The sequence below is a fragment of the Myodes glareolus genome, chromosome 15 (genome assembly GCF_982192425.1).
Source record: "Myodes glareolus chromosome 15, mMyoGla1.1, whole genome shotgun sequence".
NCBI classification, from domain to species: Eukaryota; Metazoa; Chordata; class Mammalia; order Rodentia; family Cricetidae; genus Myodes; species Myodes glareolus.
Window position 1 is genome coordinate 70412477 of NC_142040.1, and position 23783 is coordinate 70436259.

At 42.8% G+C, this 23783-nt stretch overlaps 1 protein-coding gene across 4 annotated transcripts in view; it reads left to right on the top strand.

The window, feature by feature from the left end:
• Window positions 1-23783, top strand: part of Ctnnd2 (catenin delta 2) — an 804341-nt gene that overhangs the window by 697644 nt on the left and 82914 nt on the right. For 3 of the 4 annotated variants that reach the window (XM_085676585.2, XM_087896974.1, XM_087896973.1), the window contains 3 exons: window positions 6096-6269; window positions 21561-21635; window positions 22582-22732. In XM_085676585.2, the coding sequence (XP_085532711.2) occupies window positions 6096-6269; window positions 21561-21635; window positions 22582-22732 (400 nt within the window). The remainder of the gene's footprint in view (window positions 1-6095; window positions 6270-21560; window positions 21636-22581; window positions 22733-23783) is intronic. The other variant, XM_087896972.1, reaches the window with a different exon arrangement.

Here is a 23783-nt window from a genome sequence, read left to right on the forward strand (position 1 = left end):
CACTTGTTCTTTCAGTTAGCTAGAGTTTGCCTGTGCAGACATAATGTGGTTGTCCCTCATCGGCCAAGAAATCTAGGAACTATGGACACATTCTGCAGATAAGACTGGCCTTTCCTATCTGTGATCCTCAGAAACAATTCACCAAGAAAACATATTTTTGGAGCATAAATTTAGCTGGCTAAGATTAGAGCGAAGTTATGACGCTTTGGGCAGAAGAAGCCAGTGTTTTCACACTTCCCCTTTGGTGGCGATCCTTCTACCTGTGTAACAAGTGATTTTCACTTTTTAGCAAGTCCATGGTATACAGCCTAGGGCACTTGAGACAAGACAGTGAGGACAGTGAGGTCTGGTAAGGAAGAGCTGAAATTTTCCTGGATTTCTCCATATTCAGCATGAGCTTTGGAATGTAATAAAGAGAATGATTCCGTGAGTCTTCTTAGGACCTATTTGAAAAGTCCCTTTGTAAATTGTATTGGCATTGTCACTTGGTTGTTTTTTTTTATTGGTTTTTTCGATTTTTTAGCCCTAAGTTATGCCTTTCTCTTCATATAAAGGAAAAATGACTTCTATTTTTAATCCTCAACTTAACTGTAGTAGAAACATTTTAAGTAGAATCCGAACCCAACAAGGGCACCAAAGAGAATTTTGATAGTTTTAACTGCCCCTTGGCAGTTGTACAGACTTGGGCGCACAGGATGATGTTCCAGTCCATGTGAGCAGTTATAATAATTGCATCAGCACAGGTGACATCTCTTCTCCTAAAGCTTGTGTCATTTCCTTGTGCGGGAAGCATTCAAACTTCTCTCTGCTAGTTATCTTTAAAGCATTTTAAAATACAATTGTTTTCTCCTTTTATTGAAATAGTTTTCATACAAGGTATTCATACTCACTGTGTAGCTGAGCCTGGACTCCAAGCTCTTAGCCTCCTACCTTCAGCTCCTAAGTGGAGATTACAGGCATGTGCCACCATGCATCAGCATCCCATGCACCGCCACGCCAGCATCCCATGCACAACCAGGCCAGCATCCTATGCACAACCAGGCCAGCATCCCATGCACTGCCATGCCAGCCACCATGCCAGCATCCCCTGTACCACCATGCCAGCATCCCATGCACTGCCACGCCAGCATCCCATGCACAACCAGGCCAACATCCCTGATGCTTTCATATTCCAGCTTATTTGGTTTTGTTTATCCCAGTTTTATTATTATTCTTTATATGCCAAGATCTTGATGATAAATCTGAAAGTGCTCAGGAAGCATAAGCAGTATCCCACACAATGTAAACACAAGAAATGACATTCTGAATAGAACTCCACTCGTTCAGGAATTAAAGCCAATAGTTAACAAATAAGACCTTGTAAAACTAAAAACTTGTATTGAGCAAAGAACATACTCCACCAGGTGAAGACAAAGCCCACAGAATGGGAGGAAATTCTCTCAACTCTGCATGTGATAGGGGATTAATAACCTGAATCAACAAATAAAAAAGCAGAATCAAGAAAACAAATGAACAGATTTTAAAATTTGGACTCTAAATCTGAACAGAGAATTCACAAAAGAACAACTAAAAGTGGGTAATAAATACCTTTAAAAGTGTTCAGCATCCTTAGCAATTAGGGAAATACAAATTTTAACTACTTTGAGATTTCATCTTACCCCAGTCGGAATGACTAGGTTCAAGAAAACAATGATCAGAAGGAGGAACTAGGGAGAGAAATGATGTACATGCAGTAGTAATATCTGGAAGGTTTTTCAGTACTACTGTATATCACGATATGATCTATTTTTAGCTTTATGAGAATTCTCCAAACTGATTTCCATGATGGCTGATCCAGTTTGCAATCAAAACAATAAATAGTAATCCCCCTTCCTCCACATACCTGTCAGCATTTGCCATTCATATGTAGAGATATGAACACACCCCATCACTGGAAACACCACACACATTTGACACAGGACTGGCAGAAATCCGTGGAACCGGCGCAGAGGCTCCTTTCTGGGGACTGACTCTCATAGTATCTAAAGGTGCCAGGAAGCTGCCAAAGGAGAAAAGCCAATCCGAAAAGCCAATCTGTAGTCATAGGCCACTGTAAAGTGAACCACGGCAACGGATTGAAGCAGGACAGTGGCGAGATCTCTGCAAGGGCACAGTAGTGGCACCTGCATCTCGAGAGTAACCGACAGCTGTCTAATTGGACTTCCTGTAGCCCCTGGTCCTGTAAACCCTCCAGCTACCCTTGGCCGGTGAGGTGATGGGCCCTGGAGGAGAGCCTACTGCTGTCTCCTAATTAGTTTAATTTGTAACTTCACTTAAACACTCTACCTTATACCCAGATATAAGTGTTGATCTGACCCGTTACCAATGAAGGAAGGTCCTTCCCCCACCCCCACCCCCCGTACACACAGCAGATAGAAGCCATTGCAGAAATCCACAACTTGTCAAAATCCAGAGAACAAGTGACTGTGGACTACCCAGCAATGGTGGATACACCCACAGTGCACTTCTGCACCCAAGGCTCAAGGAGTACTGTGGAAAACTGGGCAGAAAGACTGTCGGAACCGGAAGACTAGACCATCTGCTAAGAGACAGTGTCAGCTGTGTACTACAGGGATGCTGTATACCTGTGAAATCCCAAAACCAGAGGCATCTACACAAAACCAGCAACAGTGGACGTGCCAACATGGATGGAAGGAGTCTCCCAAGGCCTCACCCCAGATGAAGGGCTCCAGGCGGTTCATGGCTGTTGAGAAAGGGAGACTCAGTCTTCTCCAAGGTCAAACCCCTGGTTAGATTTAATTCCAAACAATCAGCATAAACACATATACATATGAGCAATGCTAAATGGACTCAGCAGATGCATTTTTTCATATATACTCAACAATAGTAATTGAAGAAGGAAAAGATCATGAATTTGACAGGGAATCATGGGGATGGGGAGGAGCTGTAGAGGGAGAAGATGTAGAAATAATGTAAATACAGCACTCACGTGTGAAATTTTAAAGGAAATAACAAACAGTTGCTACATACAGTTCACCTGCATCCTGCACCATTAAATCCACACCAACATTGACCTACACCTTCTTGGTGTTGATTAGCCAGCTAAACAAGGTCACATATATCGACACAGCATATATCGAATGCTCCCAACTGTTTTTAAGGGAAAATTGATGCTTCCTCTTTAATTAACTCAATAAAAGTGCCCAGATAAAGGTCCGTTACATTGACTGGCTTTGAAATGGTTCTTTTTCTTCAGTATTAACATATCTGGGTTTCGTCAACTTTCTGAAATCGCAGTGATTTCCCCCTTTGAACTCCAGCCCCTGGTCACTATCAAAGATTATCCACGCTCACGCCAGTTGTTCTTTTATTTCCTCGGATTTCCTATGAAGCTGTTGAGACATGATTATAATAAAAGGTATTTAAGGCTTGCAGAGAAGACATGTCAGAGCAGAAGAAAGGTGTCTAGTGATCTAATCATTTACTGTGCATTATAGAGCAGGAGTTGGGAAAAGGGGAATGAGATGAATCCCAGCCAAAGTGAATGTGACTGTCGTTCCCATGTACATCAGCTGCCACATCCCATAGCAAGCATCCCAGCACACCCTCCTTCCGTGCGTGTGCGTGTGTGTGTGTGTGTGTGTCTGTGTGTGTGTGCGTGTGTGTGTGCGTGCGCGTGCGTATGCGTGCGTGTGCGTGTCTGTGTGTGCGTGTCTGTGTATGTGTGTGTGTGACGGTCCTGATAGAGGCAAAGCTCGTCTGGGCTCAGCTGAAGTTTTATATGCTGATTTCTGTGACTATTATTAGACTTTCAGAACTTGAAATGTTCTAAGAGATAACAGACTAGAAAATGAAGCAAACGAAAAAAAACAAATGAAATCTGTGTCTATCTCTCGTACTAGCAGATAGACTCGCTCTGCCAGTCTGGACTCTTGAGAAGCCTGTGTTATTCCTGCTCGGCCTTGAAGCAGGCAAAGTTACAGAATGACTGCTCATTCTCTGGTGCTGCCTTTCTCTTCATTTGCGACAAGCTAGTTTCGAGTAACAAGCCAGGAGCAGAGTGGCAGGGCTGGGTAACTTTCCTCCTAACATTTAAAAGGCATAGGCCTCTTCTATGGGTGGCTGTTCACAGACGTGGGGCTTCTTGGAGCAGTCAAGATGAGAGTTGGATGAAAAGAACAAGAAGCCTCGTACACTGAGTGCCCTGATGACAAACTTGAAATTGCATGTCCAGCTAATTAAGAATGACCTTTTATGGCTTAGCCACCGTCCATCGGTGGGATGTCATTTATTGCCAGGCCGCAGCCTTAACTTAAACCGAGCCACAGCATAATTGAGAGAAACAAGACAGGAGTGCTTTATCTTTATCTCGGCAAATAATGAAATTCTTGAAACTATTATGGCAGTTAAGTAACAAAGTGTCTCTCACATCTCCATTTTTATGTAACAAGGATACTAGGCAAGCCAGCACTTTCCCTGATGGAAACTTAACACTGCATGTGCTTATTCTGATTCTGAAATCTAGTAATATTTTCATGTTGGCTCACCTGTAGACATATCTACAGATATATCTATGTACATAAAATGTATGCAAGAACACTATATATATATCAACTGTGTTTACTTTGATGTAATTATTAAGGTATACAATAAGTCGAATAGCTTAGCATCTCTTCTCTAAACCTGAAAGAAATTGCTTTGTCTATAAACTATCTCAGGATTAAATGTAATATTTGTGTGTGTGTATACATATATATATATATATGCATGTACATAGATATAAATAGATAATTTGACCTGTGCTCCCTGCCTTTAGTTTTCACAGAAGATAATATTTATGCGATCAAAGATGAATATATTATTTTAATGTTGTTACTTTTAAAAATAAGTGTGATACAAGATTATGCTGGGTGGTGGTGGGTGGTGGCGCATGCCTTTAATCTCAGCACTCAGGAGGTAGAGGCAAGCAGATCTCTGTGGGTTCAAGGCCAGCCTGGTCTACAAAAGCTAGTTCCAGGACAGGCTCCAAAGCTACACAGAGAAATGCTAAATCAAGAAACAATATAAGATTTGATGTGCAAAAAATAGAACTGAATCATTTTATTAAAGCTTTTCACTATTATTATTATAGACTTTTCTAATGCATTTGCTTAGGATAAACATTAACCTACACACCTTTACTTTACTTCATTCATTTAACTTTTATTGTTACAATTTGCCCAAGATGCCGCAGTCCTCATGGCAGCCATTTTTAGTGGTGAACTGGTATATCCTTGTGAATATAAGCTATAATTTTTAAGCTATATGCAGTTAGGTTTTGGTTACAGATTCTCTTATTATTCATTATATTCAGCAGAAAGTAAATTTAACCATAGAATGGCAGTATGATCTATCTAAACTTTCCACCTGGTATGGTGGTGTATGCCTTTAATCCTAGCACTGGGAAGGCAGAGGAGGGCAGGTCTCTGAGTTCAAGGCCAGCCTGGTCTACACAGTGAGCTTCAGTACAGCCAGGAGTACATTTGCATAGTTCATGTCAATGTATATACTAAGTATAACAATTTGCTCTCCGTTGTACATTTTTATGTGTTTGTTAGAAACAGTGATGGTAACCTTCATCAAGCCTAAGACATGGAAACTTACCAGAGTTGTGCAGAAGTTATCACACTTATGCAGAATAAATAAAGGTGTTAGGTTGGTAGCTTATCACTTCTGTGCAGTGTCTGCTATGTGCCGATAATAAAATATGTGACCTTGATCTTGCCATTCTTGCACTCCAGAATTATGCATCTCTGTCTCCTTCCTTGATCTAGCAGTTGTGTTGGAATATTTCCAAGAGCGGACCCCCTTCAAATGCTAGGCACAGTCACTTCTGAACATAGGCCAACCCCCATCCTCCCTTGATCAAAAGTTCTGTATCAAGAATAGCTCTCTGATTTTTGGTGGTTCTTCAACTGCTGACCCTCTCTGCTTCATTGCTTTTGACAGAATGCTATAATGCCTGCTTTTGTGTTAACCTGTGATTTATGTAGGAGGCAGTATCGTGAAGCATAAAGATGTTAAAGATATTTACTCTCTCGTTTTTCTTTCCCCAGTGGGATGGAGTAGGACCTCTTCCAGACTGTGCAGAACCACCCAAAGGGATCCAGATGCTGTGGCACCCATCCATAGTCAAACCCTACCTCACACTGCTCTCTGAGTGCTCAAACCCAGACACGCTGGAAGGGGCAGCAGGCGCCCTGCAGAACTTGGCTGCAGGGAGCTGGAAGGTATGACTAGTTCATTGCAATACAAAAACAATCTGGAATTATGAGCAACTTTTAAAAATGGTACAAGTATAGGTTTGAAAAAAAAATGTAATTCTAATAAATATTTTTAAGACATTAGAGAAAACCAATTCTATTGAGCTGCTGGACTTAGAGAATGCCCTTAAAATTTTTTTAGGTACTTGAGTGTCCTTGAAGACCATTGTAAATGTAGAGAAACAGACATGAGTACAGCCATTAAAAACCCTCTAAAATGTGTATCATTTTTCATGGATAGCTAACCTGCTTATCCTTCAGGAATTATTACGATATGTTGATGTTTCAAAGCATTACCATTGACCATCAAGGGAGGTGAATCTAAACACCTTTTATAAATTACAGTGTGAACATGTAGACAGTGTAGTGCCAGTTCCTGGTCCTTAAAGCTAAGAAAAGTGCAGACTTAATGAAAGGAAACAGCAGATGCATGACTGTAATGACCAGAAAGAAACCCCCTTTCCTCCAAGGTGTTCCAAACTGTGCCCCTGACTGATTTTCATAAGAAATCATCATCCCTTCATTTGGGGTAGAAAGGATTCTCCTTATTAAAGAAGTCATGGGAAGTACATGTTAGCCATTCGCTAACAGTTCCATGTACCAGCCAGAGGATGTATGGGGGAAAGGCCAGGAAAAGAGATAAAAAATTTTGAGTTTTCCCATCATGTTTCATTCATTCAATATCAGTGCCTGAGTTTGGAATGTTCATCATCACTTTATTCCTTTGACACCCGTTCTCTTCAAAACATATTCCTGTTGACATGCAGAAACATAATGTTCAGAATCACATGCTGGAGATGCACAGGACACAATACAGCTGCACACTCCTGCTCAGTCCTTCTAAAGTCTGCCTTTCTCCTCTCACTTCTACTTTCCATAGATGGAGCCTGAGCTTTCGTTGTTTCCTTTTATCTTCCCCGACATCCTAACTCTCTGGGCCCAGACCTAATGAGTTCTTTTGATGCTGCTCATGGTGGGTAAGCTCACCTCTTCTCTCAAAGACCTTAGGGTTTACCAGGTGGTGGTGGCTCACGCCTTTCATCCCAGCACCCAGGAGGCAAAGGCAGGCAGATCTCTGTGAGTTTGAGACCGGTCTCAACTCACTGGTTGAGACCGGTCTCAACTCACTTAACTTCCAGGATAAGCCCCAAAGCTACACAGAGAAACCCTGTCTCGAGAAACAAATAAACAAACAAAGGACTGATCAGTTCACTCCCACCCGTGAGGCACCTCCAGTGCTTAAAGAATTCAGGTTGGGGGCTGGAGAGATGGCTCAGTGGTTAAGAGCATTGCCTGCTCTTCCAAAGGTCCTGAGTTCAATTCCCAGCCACCACACGGTGGCTCACAACCGTCTGTAATAGGTCTGGTGCCCTCTTCTGGCCTGCAGGCATACAAGAAGACAGAATACTATATACATAATAAATAAATAAATAAATAAATAAATAAATGTTTTTTTAAAAAAAAAGATTTGGGTTGGGCTGGGTCGTAGGTGAAGCTGTCTCTAATTTTCAAACAGAGATTGGGAGAGAAGTTTTAAAAGAAGAGTCTTGCTCTTCAGAAGGCCAGCACACAGCCTGCCATGGCTAGGGAAGAGGTAACAGTGGAAGAGCCTTTGAGCTAGCCAGCAGGCCTTGCATCTCTCCAAGCTTTCACGCTCAGAAGCTTTGATTTGCATCACAATTCCAACCTTGGCCTGAGAGGACTAGCAAATTATAGCTCTGTTGTGTGTCACACGACTTCTTGAACAGAAGCCATGTGACTGCCACAGTCCGCAGCATGCAGGACCATCAGAACACTGGATGCAGACATAGTAGAAGATGCAGCAGATCAGGCAGTTGTCTGTCTGTGGGATCAAGAGCACCCCATGCACACAGGTCCCCCCAGCTTCCCTTCCTCAGTGCACCTATGGACAAGCATACTTGGGTGAGCCTGACCTGAGACATGAGGATTTACGTAATAGCAAATCACATGTTTTAGGATACAATCTTAAATAAATTATTGTATTTGTCAGTATACTTTTCTGTTTTTATCATTTTTCATGTTCCTTAAGAAATTTGTATGTCCTTAAGACAATTTAAAGGTGAAGAAATGTCTTGGACACTACAAGATTTTGAATGCAAAGGTTTGAACTTAAATTCTGTATTTCATGTGTTCAGAAAGTGAAGGGGAGATATGCAGATGACCTAAATCAAAGCTCTGGAGTCTTGAAAGTAGTGTCTGAAATTAAAACTGCACAGAATAAAAGTAATGGCAGACTAAATAATGCAAAAGGGTAAAAAAAAATCAAAGAACTTGAAGACAGTATAAGAAACTATAGAAAATGAAACACAGAGAGAAGAAAAACAATGTCGGCACAGTTGCACTCAGTAGGCTGGTATGTGTAATGTTTCCCATACGAGAGGGCAAGGAAGAGAGCGGAGAATAGCTTTTAAAAAGTGAGAACTTTTTATATTTAATGAAACCACACATTTATATATCAAGGAAGTTAGGAAAGTCTAAGCACAGGCACAAAATGAAGGGAACTATACAAAGAACATGGTAATCAAATTGCTCTAAGCTGGTAATAAAGAGAAAATGTTAAACGTATCCAGAGGAAAGAAAATTGTACGCAAAGTGCCGCCCCGTGTCCAACCCCAGCATGCAGTCCATGTCGCTAGTCATCCATTCATTCATGAAGAAAGGCCTCGCTGAGCCACCGACTGCTCTCTAGGACGGGGTGTGACCGAGAGGCCCTGAACGACTGAAGCCATGAGTACTTTTCTCTTTGTGCTCTACTGACTGCCCTATGCTTGGAATAACTGAAGTTCTCAAACACTAACTCTCAGCCCCAGCAGCATGTGGCCACACATCTCTATACACAGCTCTCAGTGTTGACTCCTAGGTATCAGTAAGACATTTAGAGCATACGTTTCTCCCCAGGCCAGCCTTAGAGGGGCACAGTTCAGGACTCATTTGATTTTGATAATTTGATTCTGATAACAACATGCTCTGTGATTTTCATCTCTTTCTCTCTCATGTGTGTGTATGTGTGTTTGTGTGTGTGTGTGAGAAAGAGAGAGAGAGAGAGAGAGTCTGTCATAGCATATATGTGAGATCAGACAACCACTTGCAAGAGTTCATTCTCTCCTTTTACCATGTGGGTCCCAGAGATTGGATTTGGGTCCTCAGGACTGGCACAGGTGCTTTTTCTCTTTGACCTTCTCAGCAGCCTATGGCGTGCCTTTACATATTGAATCATCTCATCTCAGCAGCCTATGGCGTGCCTTTACACATTGAGTCATCTCAGCAGCCTATGGCGTGCCTTTACACATTGAGTCTTCTCAGCAGCCTATGGCGTGCCTTTATACATTGAGTCATCTCAGCAGCCTATGGTGTGCCTTTACACTTGGAGTCTTCTCATCTCAGCAGCCTATGGCATGCCTTTACACATTATGAGCCATCTCTTCTCAGCAGCCTATGGCGTGCCTTTACACATTGAGTCTTCTCATTTCAGCAACCTATGGTGTGCCTTTACACATTGAGTCTTCTCATCTCAGCAGCCTATGGCGTGCTTTTTACATAAAACTGATAGAGAGGAGTCACAGGAGAATGATCGCTTCACTCTCCTAGGCTCAGCAATGCCTAGTAGTGCAACCTAGATCAACAGCATCTGCCTGAAACGTGGAATATTTTGTGTTACTTACCAGTCTCTGTCTTGGGGTAACCAGGGTAGTTTGCAGAGTTAATGAGACATGCTTGAGTCCTTAATTAGAAGGAAAAAATGATAGGGTTTTAAAACATTTGCTATTTTTATATTTTCAAATTCTTTCCTACCTTGAATCATATAATGCATGGAATGAAAGATGTGTGACATCATCCCGGGACTTAAGCCAATCACACCGTGCTCCTCTCAGCCCTTGGACCTGCACATTAGTGCAACACAGATCTCACCGCTGTGTGGCTGTCCCCACTTGTCCAGAGGACATTTGTTTACCAAACTTTCTGTTACTAAAGTAGAGATTAGGAAACAGGAGAGAGAGGCGCTTAAGAGAGATGAACTCGCCATCACAGAAGACTGGATAAAGGACTATGACCACTGAACTTTTCGAGTCTCTATTCGATCATGAACATGAATTAGAAAAATGCAAAGTCTTAAACTTGCAACAAGGAGATGCACCATAATGGCAATATCCCAATGGCAAAGGGAAAGGTAGGCAAGAAAGAAAAGTTCCAGAAATCATTCCAAGACTCTCTGTTGCTTAGCTTCTACTGAGTGATGGTCATAACGTTGTGCCACTGTCAACAGGATGTCCAGTTGTTGTTGACTGTTGTATAAGGTAGAATTTTAGAAAGATTCCTATCCCAGTTGTACAAAGTAGAATATTGGTTCTTAGGGTGTCAGTCTTACTGCAAACACTTCTTCCCTAACAATTCTAGACAAATGTATTGGTCCTCTGTCACACAAATGTGTCAGAGTTGAAGACCTCCGAGTAATGTTGCTGTGCATTTACAAATGTGCACACATACAGAGATCTTATTCATCGGATCCTGTGAGACGCCCCCCCTTGTCCAGCAAGAAGGGACGACCACGAAATCGAGATTGCTTCCCAAATCACGCCTTTATTTGGAGCACTCGGTTGAGGAAAATTGGGGAAAAGAAAAAAGAGAGAAAAGAGGGAGAGCAGGTGAGGGAGAGAAAGCGAAAGAGGAAGTGAGAGAGAGAGAGAGAGAGAGAGAGAGAGAGAAGCCCAAGCGGCAGCTGCTTTTCTAGGGTGGAGAGGCTCGGATGCTGATTGGTTAATACCATTTGCTGGAGCCCGGGAATTTCAAGATAGGCCAGGGAACCAAGGCTCTGTAATGCAAAAATACAAGCCCCAGGCGCTCTGGCCCCTGTTGTTGGCAGCAACAAAGGATCTGTTTACCTCCAAGCTGTAGGAGGCCAGCACCATTTAACAATGGCTACGTTCTGACGGCTCCTTACAGGATCCCACATGTGTGTGCAGGAATCAGGCACACTCCTAGACACTTCATCCACTCTATCAGGGAAAGGAGATAAAGGGTTCATAGAGGAGATTAAAGATGAATATTGTTATGCCAAACAATGATGCATCATTATAATCAAAGAGATTAAGAATGTCTAATATAAAAACTGAACGGAAAAATTCTTACTTGACAGAGACAGTCTCAGGTCAAGGGAGATGGCTGTCGCTTGCTGGACAAGCCTAAGACCCTGAGTTCTATTTCTAGAATCCACTGCAATGCCGAGTGCTGGGAGATGGAGACAGGAAGAACCATGGGGCTTGCTTTCCAGCCAGTCTAGCCATACAGATGAGCCCTAGATACAGTGAAAAATCTCTGTCTCAAAAACTAAGGTGGAGAATGACTGAGAAGACACATGGTGTTGACTCCTGGCCTCTGCATGCACCTTCACACAAGCATGTAACCATGTACATGTACATACATCACACTCACAAATGCAGAGATGGTTTTTTTAAAAACATAAATAACCAAGCCTATGGCAGGGCATACAGAGGCTTCCACACAGCACTGCCCTCAGCAAGTGAGCCCTCTAAGAATGTGTTTTTATAGCAACTGTCAAATTTTAGTGGCATTTCTTAGTAGTCCTTAACTTTTTATGACCCAACAAAACATAAATGAGGAGGTAAAACTAGAGAATTTTGCATGGAGAGAGCTCTTTATGGGCCTCCTTGTCTGGCACAGTAACTTCCGTTTATGGGGCGAGTGTGATCACTCTTTGGCGATGACAAATCGACTAGCAAACTAGATCTTCCTGAGGGCCCTTATCACTTCCTAAACTTTAACGTGCTCATCACGTGCTTCATGAACATCGGACAAAGATAAAAAAATTATGGCAGAAACAAAGTGAAGAATGTCTCTCAGAACCAGCATGGACATTAGTTGCACTTTTCTTGTTCACAGACAGTGAATTTGTTTGTTGCCGAGTATTAAAATGAATGATCCAGTAGTTTGAAGATTTCCGAAGTGTGAGTGAAACTCTTTCATCTCCCATCTGTAGATTCTTCCTGTTGTGATTGAGGCTTAGGAAAACCCAGGCTTTGAAATGTAGAACGGGATGATGATGAAGGTGAACATGTCTATGGCCTCAGTCTATTTCTGCTAAAATGTGCATATTCTCTAGGAATATTATCAGGATTTCATAGTTTAAAATAAGGTAGAATAAAAGTCACATAGATAAGATCATCTATTTTCTGAAACGACATAATAATAATGTAAAATTAAGGAGAAAGAAATAGAATCACTGGCCATATGACCCAAATGAAATTTTTTAGTTGTAATATCTCTCGGAAGTTTGACACTTATCCTTAGAGAAAGGAATGGCGACCTTGAGAGGGTCAGTGAGTTTAGCTTCGTCTAGCAGTTTCTGTGTCAGAGAACCAGAGCAGATTAGTAGACTGCCACAAAAAAAGCAAGACTCATGGTTTGGCTTCTAAGATGCTGTGAGTTATCTTTGCCCTAGTTTTTGGCACAAGCCAAAGCATAAATTTTAAAAGCAAAGACGAGTTTTAGAACATGAATTTTAAAAATGGAACTCGAAGTATCATGCCTGATGAAAATAAAAATAAAAACCGTCCCAGAATAAACATAAAGGCTGTCTGAAGGCTCTGTCCACGTGGAGTGCATGGGAGACAGTATGTCAGGAGACAAGGACCAGGGTGAAGGGCCTTTGTCACACATGACTCGGCAGCTTCTCCCCCACGTGAACCAAGAAGTTCAACTGAGTCATGAACCACAACATATTACAAATGCCACCTACATTGATGTCAGCTCCAGAGGTGACCTGTGCTGATAACTGGATCCTGGATCCGTCACTGTCAGGACAGATTCTGACTCCCACTCCAGCTCTGATGTAAGTGTCACAGAACTCCTGAACCAGATTGCCAGGCAGAGTGACAGGGTCCAAATTTACCTTCTTTTAAAGAAAACTAATAAAAAACAAACAGGTAGAACACTGGGGTTTTGACAGAGAACTTGAGGACAGGAAATTAAAAAATGTGATCCCTGAAATCAAAATAGGTAGAGTTCATGGGACGAAACTTCGAAGATTCTGAACTGACGCAGGGAAGTCCCCTCTAACATTCTGCGGGGAACTCTTCGCACTTGCCTGTGAGAAAACCGCCTACACCCGTCAAAGGCCCTGAGAGAACAAGAAGGAGCAAAACTTGGCTCCAAGATGAGATGGGCATAGTATGTGTTTGCAGGTGTCATAAGGGAAAATCTCACAATTCACGGGCCACTGGCTAAAGCACGCAGAAAAGTCTTTTGTTTATCGTGAAGAATATTAGCCATCGACTGGGTGTGTTCCATCCTTTCCTATAGAACCTTATAAGCAAGATCCAAATTTATCAACGGTTTCCAATTTTATTGATTGCAGTCTAAACAAAGCCTTAAAGCGTCTATGGGAATGTAAGAATTTTCAATATCCCATGAGCTAAAATTGGGGATGCACTGCCAACAAATGAAAAAGAAAATGTAGTCCATAATAAAAAAAAAAACAGAAAGAGAGAGAGAGGGAGGGAGGGAGGGAAAGAAGGAAGGAAGAGAGGGAGAGAGGGAGGGAGGGAGGGAGGAAGGAAGGAAGGAAGGAAGGAAGGAAGGAAGGAAGGAAGGAAGGAAGGACAGAAGGACAGAAGGATGAGCTCAGGACTGACAGATGTTAAAATTAGCAAGCATGATAAAATTATGATGGCCTCATGCATGTTCAGAAAGTTAGAGATAGATGACATGTGTTTGAAAAACCAAATAAAACATGTTGAGTTAAAAGTACCATGTTTGAAATGAAAAATACATGAGATGCAATAAATAGCAGATTAAACATCACACAGAAAAAAAAATAGCACACTTCAGGACAGTGATGCATCCTTGAACCTCAGCTGGCCCAGTGCACACATCATTGGGCTCCCCAAACCAAAAGACATGAGAAGGATCAAGAGAATATAGGAAAAAAAAAATTGGCAGGAGGAACAGTTAAAATTTTTCCAAATATAGTGAAAACCATAGACTCACAAATCCAAGAATTTCAAAGAACCCCAAACACAAGGAAACTGATTAAATTGTAGCAAGTACTTTATACTCAGCTCACTGAAACTCAGCATTAACAAGAAAGGCTCCTCATTCCCCTGGGGTGAGGATTTGGGGGTTTGGGGGACAGACTGCTCTCATCTGCAGGTCAAGGTCAGCACCATGGACAGCGAAAGGCATTTCTAACAGTGACTAAGGAAATGAAAGTCTTACATGGCAGATACAACTTCACTTACAAAAGTTGTAAAACTACTTTCTGAGTCTTTTCTGAGACGTGAACTATGCCAAAAGCAGACACTGTCAATCGCCCATGTAGTCAAGCCAGAGGGAAATTGGGACCTAAGAACTTGAGTTGAATTGCTATAGCATTGATTAGAGTATTGGGCAAAGCAGCTCAATATTCTGATCTTCCCATCCTGAATAAAAGCATCTACTCATGAGATCCTAGTCAGTGGGTCTAGCACCACAGATAGGGTTACAGGATTAAAGGATTAGTTTGACCACAGAAAAAACTTCCGCAAGAGGACATAACCACTTAGGACCTTTTCCTGTGGAAATGGTTGGAAATCTCTGGCCCCATCAGTGATTGTACTGTCTTAGATCTTTAAGGCATAGATCCTTTCCATGGAGATAGTGCTGCCTTACATAATGAGCCCTTGGTGTTGAAAATCAGGCAGACGCTTTCTTTCATCAATTAAACACTTCCATCTTCCACTATACCAGAAACTGAAGACAGTTGAAGCAAAGAGATGTATGGAACTTCATCTCTCCTTTACTCTGTAGCAAAGACGTAAGTAAAAAGTCTAGAAGGTCATTGTCAACAGTGTGATGAGAGTATGTCAAGGTCCAGGAGTGACCCTGGGGTCACTTCTACAAGAAAGCAGTAAGGGGGAGCCGACCGGCACACTTCCAGCGTTGCTGCTTCAAACTCCAGGATGGTTTCGAATGACTTTGGCAGACTATTCCAAGCGGTCTGTTATTTAAAGGAAGGCCAGCTGCTATGGCGTTCAGACCCCCAAATACAGAAAGTGTCAGGCAAGATAGAAGGCAGAATTTATCCTCTCCTGGTCTCAGCAGGAAGGTCAGAGGGCAACAGGAAGCAGTTCACACAGGCTGAGAGCGGTTCTGTCACCTTCAACATGTGACTCTGAGACTACTGCCATTGTCACACCCACTAGCAGGAATCAGAAGAAAAAGTTCAGTCTCCAGCAAAAAAATCTTCTCTATGCAAATCCCAGTGGCAGCTGTGTTCCCTGCTGATAGTCTAGGGCCCGGGGGCTGGAGGGGGAGGCAGACACTTGCATGTGGTTTTGCTCCCACCAAAATGGAAAAGAATTGTAGGAAGGTCCTGTAAACCTAGATTCAAGAATAAGCTCATCTTCTTTCATGAGAAAAAGAAAAAGCTTTCACTAATATAGTCCCCTATGCTGCGGAACAAAGTGTTGTATGAGTAGAAAGTAATCGCGATTGAGTGCTGCTGCCGCATAGGTGTCCACAGAAACTGTACTCTATGGTTACCAGAATAAAGGTCCCATCATTATGGCCTCTCCAGACTGTGCCACATAACAAAATACAGATTTCCTCCATCCCTGTCATCAAAAGAAGAAATGTTTTAATATCTCCAGAGCGGAATTCCCCTGGCTCAATGAGAAGGAGATTAAGACCAGTCCCCTGTTTTCATGAGAAACTACATTTACAAAGGAAAACTTAAGAGGACTGTTTTTTGGCAAGCTGTCAAATAAGGGAAAAGTAAACTATTTGAGTTACTTTCCTTGTCTCATATTGAATAAAAATGATGGCCAGCTCAGCCTGGGAGCCTGCCACCTCCACTACACTCTGGTTCGAGGGCAGGGTGCTGTCAGTCTCCCCTTCTCAAGGATGTGATTACACAGCATTCTCAAGGGGGAAATACTGGTGGCTCAGGGTGAGATCTGAGGCAGCGTTAGTTTCATGCATGCAAGACCTCTGGCCAGAAACAGGTGCATCGGATTCCCTGGAAGACATTTCTAAGTGGCAGCTACACACAGTGTTTGAGAGAAAAAAAATAACTTTAGAGGGTTCGTGTTTAAAGATAAGGTGTGATAATTGATAATTGCTGCTCTTCGCCATGGCTGAGGATGGGTTATAGGTATTTGTTCAGCTTAATGAATGCTTTCCCTAGGTCACTGTGAGTTGAACCTCACCTTCTTTACTTCTTCATGAAAGCACAGCAACATCCTTTTCCTCCCCAGAAACCCTATTGCCTGGACGTTAGTATTTCCAGTAAATACGTGTGACAAAACTTAATCTTTGCCGTAGCCTGACTTACATGTGAGAAGCATGAGCAGGGTTAGGCAAAACCTACTCTTTCAGCACACCATGTCTTCTGCCGCATTAGCCAGTATCTCTGCTTATAAATTATAACTTTGCTAACAAGGAAATTCTTCCCTAGCGCCCTTGACTAGAGATTTCACTTCTGAAAGCAAATATTGAAATTTTGAACATAAAAGTATATAATCTTATTACATGACTGAATTAAAAGAGCAGCACATGAATGCCATCCATGTAGAGGAGCCCTCGTGGGGAGGGCTTTGTGCTGACATTACCCAAGGGCTCCCTGAATTCATTAGTAGCCACCAATCATAGTTGTATCTCAACTATAAAGACTTAGTAACTCAGACAATTAGTAATAATAGTAACAATACTAGTAGCATGAGCCATACAATAGAAACCACATGTTTTCTGAATATTTAATACATTCTTTTTGTAATAAAACTTCTAGCAAAGTAACACTGAATAAATAATTTGGCCAGTGGGATATGCTATGCCCTAATATAATGCTAATTCGATTACCAAGAAAATAACATGGCATTAAAAATAAATTCAGAAGCAAATTTTAGACTCTCATAATTTATACTAAAGTTGTTGTTAGGTGTTTTTCATTTTATGGGATAAGAATTAAGTACCTTGAGGCCCTGTGACAGCAGAAGATGCTAGAATAGTTCTGAAAAGCTAAATTACGGGCTGAGATAAATGAGTTAGTGAGGTGCTTGCCCGGCAAGGATGAGAACCTGACTTCAATCCCCAGAAACCATGTTTTAAAAAAGAGTAAACTGGGGACTTATCATTCATGGGGGTGAGTATTAAATTTTATTTGAAATTATTAGGTTTTAAAATGGGACATTTCTTTACCATGTTAAGAGATAAAGTGAAAAAATGTCTACTTTAATAATTCCAATGGAGACATGTCTATCGTTTAACGTAAGATTTTTTTAGTAGCTAATGACTGTACTACTAAAGCAACAGAAAATTTAAAGACTAGAAAATTCATCAGTTCAGAATTTTAGCGCTCTTGGGTTCAGCTTCAAAGAGACTATTTTGTTCTTAATGGAAAACACTATCTTCAGTTATTTAGTGCAGTGTTAGGATTTCAAGGTGAGGGGAGTAACCTAGGGAAATTACCTCTTACCTGTATAAATCAGCTTTAGTGGAATTATTTCATTTTAATGTAGGATAATTTTTAGAGTTATCATAACCATCATTTCTGTTTTATTCTGACTGATATTTTTAAATTAAGTCCCAGGAAATCCACAATTGAATTAGGCAGCTTAGATTTGAAGAATTAAAGCAAAATACTGACTTTACTTGATCTTTAATTCCTCCGAGTAAGGAAATTTATTAGACACAAATAACTCTGTTCTGGATAGTTCTTTTTAGGTCCATCTCTGAGCTTCATTTTGCCTAAAACAACAAAAGTGGTAAAACAACCATCTAAACCCTTGTAGGCAAACTCAGCAAAGGGCAGCTTTCCCATGTTGGATCGCTCACCTTCTGCTAACCTCGAGGTGATGCTGGCCTTGGGTTCCGTGAGCAGAACTCTGTAGTGGGTAGGGGTTGGGTCGTACATTGATTCTGTTTCTCTGTCTGGAGTCAACCTTATCCTCCAGTGCCTCCTGTCTGGGGCACATAATGGTGTGAGGGTTGGTGGCTGGACCACCTCTGCTTTGCTGCACTCTCTCAGCCTTGTCTCACTGTTGAGCATCCTTGGATGCAGCCATATCTCCTCCATGCTAACCATTCTTGTGTGTCACCTACTTCCTAGTCAAGGAGCTCCTCGGTAGTTCTTATCTGTGGCTCTTTTCTCCTTCACACTTCAGCCCATTGGAGCCCTCAGGGCTACCCTGGTGACACTGGGGTCACAGAAGCCATTCATTCTTCATGGATCCCTCCAGGATGGTCCTGACAACTTCACTAGTTAGTTCTTGGCCTCTTCTATAGTCCAATAAGGGAAGTGGTTCGTTGACTCCCCATTCTGCCATCTTGGTTGCGGGGAGGGAGAAAGTAACATGGCACCCTCAGCCATATCGGCGGCTTGCACCTGGACACTCCAGCATCGTGATGAGAGCTCACAAAGTACTGTTGCCTCTCTGGCATCTTCCCATGATGCACCCCACACCAGTTGTGGAGACTCTGTGTGGGCTCTGAGAAGTGAACACGTTTTCTGTTCCTGCTAATCTCCTTTCAATCTATCCAAGCTTTTACCTGGTGTGCTGTCCTTAAAAACAACAATTTGCTTTTTCTTCTCTGTCCCATTCTGACAACATCTTGTGGAGCTGAACAATGACCCAAATTCTGCCCAGAAGAAAAAGGAAGAACACAATGTTTATTCTCTGAAGTACTGTCTCATTCCATGTACACAAAAGTGACCCTTTTCTGACCCAAACAAGATATTCCACTTACATGTGGCTTTTGTATCAGCCACAGTGAATCAGGACAGCTCCTCCCAAGAATAGATTCTAGTGTCCAGTGGGCCAATTTATAGTGCTTAACTATCTTTACCTCAGGAGTTTAGAGGGAAGCTAAATGGATTATTGGTAACCAGAAATAATAAAATGGCAAACGGCATTAGTTGATCAACTTGTGAGGAGTTCTGTAAACTGTGGAATGAAGATGTTCATCATTGAAGCTGTCCTTCTGAGGTGCAATCATTGAAGCTCTCCTTAGGTGCGATGGAGAACAAATGTCAAGCACACTGACTCAGAGATAGTGCTTCATGGGTTCAAGACCAAGTTGAGAACTCCCGGCCTCCATCTTGCTGCGTTTCCCTGGTCTCCCCTGTAAAAGAGGACTGGTGATGGTGCCTGCTTCCCAGACTTGAGGACAAAATGAGTCCAAACGTACCAAGATGTCAGAACGTCTCCTGCAGATGTGTTGTTAGATGTTAGCTAGAATGCTTTGAGGGAACTTGCCCTTCTGAGCCATCTTTGGGAAATCACCACATAGGGACAATTTGAATCTGGCGTCCTGTTCTGCTTTTGTACCCAGTCCTTGCGTTCTTCCTTCCTCTTCTCCTTCTTCTCCCTGCTCTTGCCTTTCCCGCTTTCTATGCTGTTGGCAGTGCTAAACATCTTATCTTGATCATGGGTCAGTGGTGTCCTTGTCACACCTGGTTTGTCTCTCTCCTTGCTGCCCCAGCTCAGTGCATACTACCTTCAGTCTGTTGACGGAACATCAGGGCTCAGTCAGGTAATTTACCCCAATCAGGATGAGTTATGTGCACCTTTCTCTATTGTCTGCTTATTTCATCGATACACATACTTTCCAATTAAAGCTTTTGGCAGCACATACACCTTTCAAGCCATTACTGCACTTAAGGAAAAGCAGCTCCGTTCTCTTCTGGAACACTGTGTGAGCCTTGTGCTTCCATACTACTTGCACATGTGAAGCATTCCACAGTATCTCCACTATGCCTTCTGTTCTTTTAACTCCTTCCTGGGTGACTCATGGGTTTCCAGCGCACTCCCTGGCTGATGACTAAAAACATTGTGACCTCCTCTCTTGGGAAACCTAGAAAAACTCATGCAAATTTGCAGCACCCTTTGAATATGATGAAGATGGCAGACTTTAGACTGTGGTGATATGAGAAGACACCCCCCAACACACATGCATGCGCACACACACACACCACAACGCACACGCATGTACACAAACAACACAAAAAGCAAAAAGTTCCAAAAACAAGAAAATTCTGCTCTTAGATCACTTGAGTGCCAAATCCATTGCCAGTCTATCACTTTTCATATCGCAAAACGGATGTGTGGAACTCATACACATTGGGAGTCTGCATGGTCACCTTTTGGTTCAGTTTTGCTGTTTCCTCTCAAGTTCCCATCAGAGTTAAAGGGACTCTCTCCATTCTCCACTTACCAGGCCATCCTTCCGTCCATAGTAGAGTAAGTGAGTGTAGTACTGGACCTTCCAAGAATGTCATAGCTGTCACGTTTAGGGACGTTACAGATGTGGCAGTGTGGAGGACAGAGGTCCAGGGTAAATCAGAGTTTGAAGGCTGATCATAGGCGATTACCTGGTCAGGAGGAGCAACGGCAGCAAAGAGAGAGAGCATGATATCTTCAACCAAAGGAGATGCAGATTCAGGGCCAAGGGTATCTCCTGTGATAAAGTTATTTAATATTTTACGTTTAAATATCCCTATTGATAAAGTGATGATGCTGATGTTCCTGTGTTTTCAGGAATTAGAAGAGACCTCAACTGTATACACCAAGCGCATAAGGACCTGAAAAAATTGGTAAAGGAAAGTGAGCCATCTCTAAGGCCTGTGCTTAGGGTGCCAGGAACTGTTTGCAATGGTCTTTCAGGACAAAAGTATCCCAGTATTATTTATTATTAATGTACACTTCTAAATTCCTCCATGTTGATGCAAACTCTGAATCCCATTGTCTTAACTCCAGGTTCTCTCCTTAATTTTATAGACGAGGCCAATCATAAGCAATTGCATAAGCTTAGGCTTCAATCCTTTCTGGGTTGGGTGCTAGACGCTCGGATAGATAAAGCAGTGTGTCTAGAGGAGGCCCTATTTCTATGTGGGGAGCAAATGCACACGTGGAAGTGGGCACTTGATGCCAGGAGGAGCACTCCCCCTCTGGGAACTGGTGTCAGAGCCGCACAACGTGGTCTAGCTTAGTGGTTCCCAAACCTTGGTGTTTCTCCATTGTCGTCTGGGCTCCTGAATGTCGTTCCCTTGGCTTCTGTCCTTGGGGCTGTTGGATAGGCTGAGAGGTGCCATGGTGAGTTTACTGCGCGCCTCCTCCGCAGGCACAGAGGGAGAAGAGAAGCGTGCCTCCCTGGATGGTGGTGTTGAAAAGAATGTGAATGTGATTTCTAACGTAGGACAGGATGAAGTTGTTTGTTTTTTTTTTTTTAATCTCATATTTCATGCAGGGCTGGGCTGAGGATGTGGCAGGCATGGCGTATGCCCTACGTTCACTGCCAGAGGGGGCTCCCTGCCTGCCACAGGTGAGAGCCAGCTCTGGGGTGCCTGTCCCTGTGGGGGATTGGGGGGCTGGAGTGGGCCTGGTGGGGGGAGGGGCCGGGAAGGACTGGTTCCCTCCAAATCCGAATCCTTTCTCCTGAATGTATTTTTTCCAGATCGTAAATGGAATTGCCACCCATCGAACCCTGACAGTCAGTCTTTGCTCACAGCTGTCTCTGGAACACTATGGAACAGTCCAAAACATGTGTGCATGTCTACAAGGCTCAGGCTACCTGCATTTTCTTAAATGACTGAGGCCGGGGGCTTTATCTGCCCAACCAGGGCACCAGCCCCAAACCAAAACAAATCATGTCTTTAAAACATAGGACATTGGATGATAGCCCTGGAAATAATACATTTTTATCTTAATGTTCTTATTTCAAAAAGTGTTACCATTCTCTCAAGGTCATATTTTCCTCTCCCCAGTCCATACTCTCTTTTCCTTATTTCTTCTCCATTGAACAAGGCCCCCTCCCTTGCATGCATGGCGGTTGATCTCTGTGGGCCACCTCAGAGCTCTTTTCAAAGACCACCCGTATGCAACTCACACTACTTCCTGCGTGTGGTAGTTCTTTCTTGATTTCTCTAATATCAGTGGTCAGCTCTGCCCACCCCAAACCTTCACATCTTACAGCATCACGCGTGCACATCCTGTATGTGGCTTTTGTCTCCACATGCTGAAAACACTGCCACCGTAGAAAGGAACTGTGGTCCATGGAGCAACCCTGGAACTTTTATGTTTGGTTCAGAGGGGGAAAGCAAACACTCCCCAGTGCATGTCTAACCTACTCAGCCTGTTCTGCAGCTACGTCATGGCAAGTCAACCTTTTTGGTTCCTGCGAACAGCCGCCTGGCGACCCTCAGAGCTGTCGACTTTATAGGGCTTCTCACCTCTGTTTCTAATCTCCTTTGCCTTCCCTCTTTTGGCAGTGGTCTGTCTATATCCGAGCTGCTGTCCGGAAAGAGAAAGGCCTGCCCATCCTTGTGGAGCTCCTCCGAATAGACAACGACCGTGTGGTGTGTGCAGTGGCCACGGCGCTCCGGAACATGGCCTTGGATGTCAGAAATAAGGAGCTCATCGGTATGTTCTCGAACTCGGTGTCCCAGTTTTTTGCACAGGCGTGTGTGGGGCTGAATTCCCCTTGAGAGCATGTGTGTGTGGGGGGGGAACTGGGTTTATTAGCAGCTTTCTGTCTTCCCGCTCTCCTGTTTCGATCGATGCACTGGTTGATCCTTTAGAATTTAAAGGAAAATATGGTTTCTAGTCCTTGCAAATGAGAAGTGAACCTGTGTTTCATGTTTGATCCTGTCCTCCCAATATTTTGAAGCTCTGCTGTGCTGTTTGTTTGCCTCCTGCGTGATGAGATTAGGAAGCCTGATAGGGTACCTGCTCCTTTTCTCCTTCTCTCTATTCTCACTCATTTATATGTTTGGGTACCTATTCCTGTATTGGTTATCTATTTTTATCCTCCTTAAAATGAAATAATCTCCCCTAAGAAATGTCAGAGATCTTTTATTAAGGGGAGGGGCTTCAAAGAGGTAAAATATGTATGTGCCTCTTCTATTGGTTCCAGGCCTGATCTAGGTCCAGAGAGTGAAACAGACAGGAAGCCTTGGGATACTCTATACAAGAACCAAAACAAATGAACTGCATGCTGCCTACAAGTGTTCTTTGGGGGAAATGGTAAAGAAGGCTGTCCTTAGTGAGCTTGTGATTTTTTTCAGTTGTGTGTAAATTTACGTAACCACTTAGCCATTTTAAAATGTGCAAGTCCACAGCAATGGGTGGTTTTCCAATGCCGTATAATTGCCACCTCTTCATTCCGAAACATTGTCCTCGTCCAAAAAGAAACCTGTACTCATGAAGCCAACTCTCTTCCCCCAACTGTAGTGGCCACCAAGCCAGTGGACTCCCATGATCCAGACATTTCTTGTATGTAGATTTGTGGAATGTATGAGTTTAGATGTCTTGTGTATGATTCTTGGAATGGTTGTGGGTTGTTTTATCATGCATTAGTAAATTATAATTGTATAATTAGAACGCAAAGTGGCATTAGCACACACAAAATGTGGAACAGACCAATCAAGTGACGGTTAACATAGCACCTCACAAGTTTTGTCAAGGTCTCCAC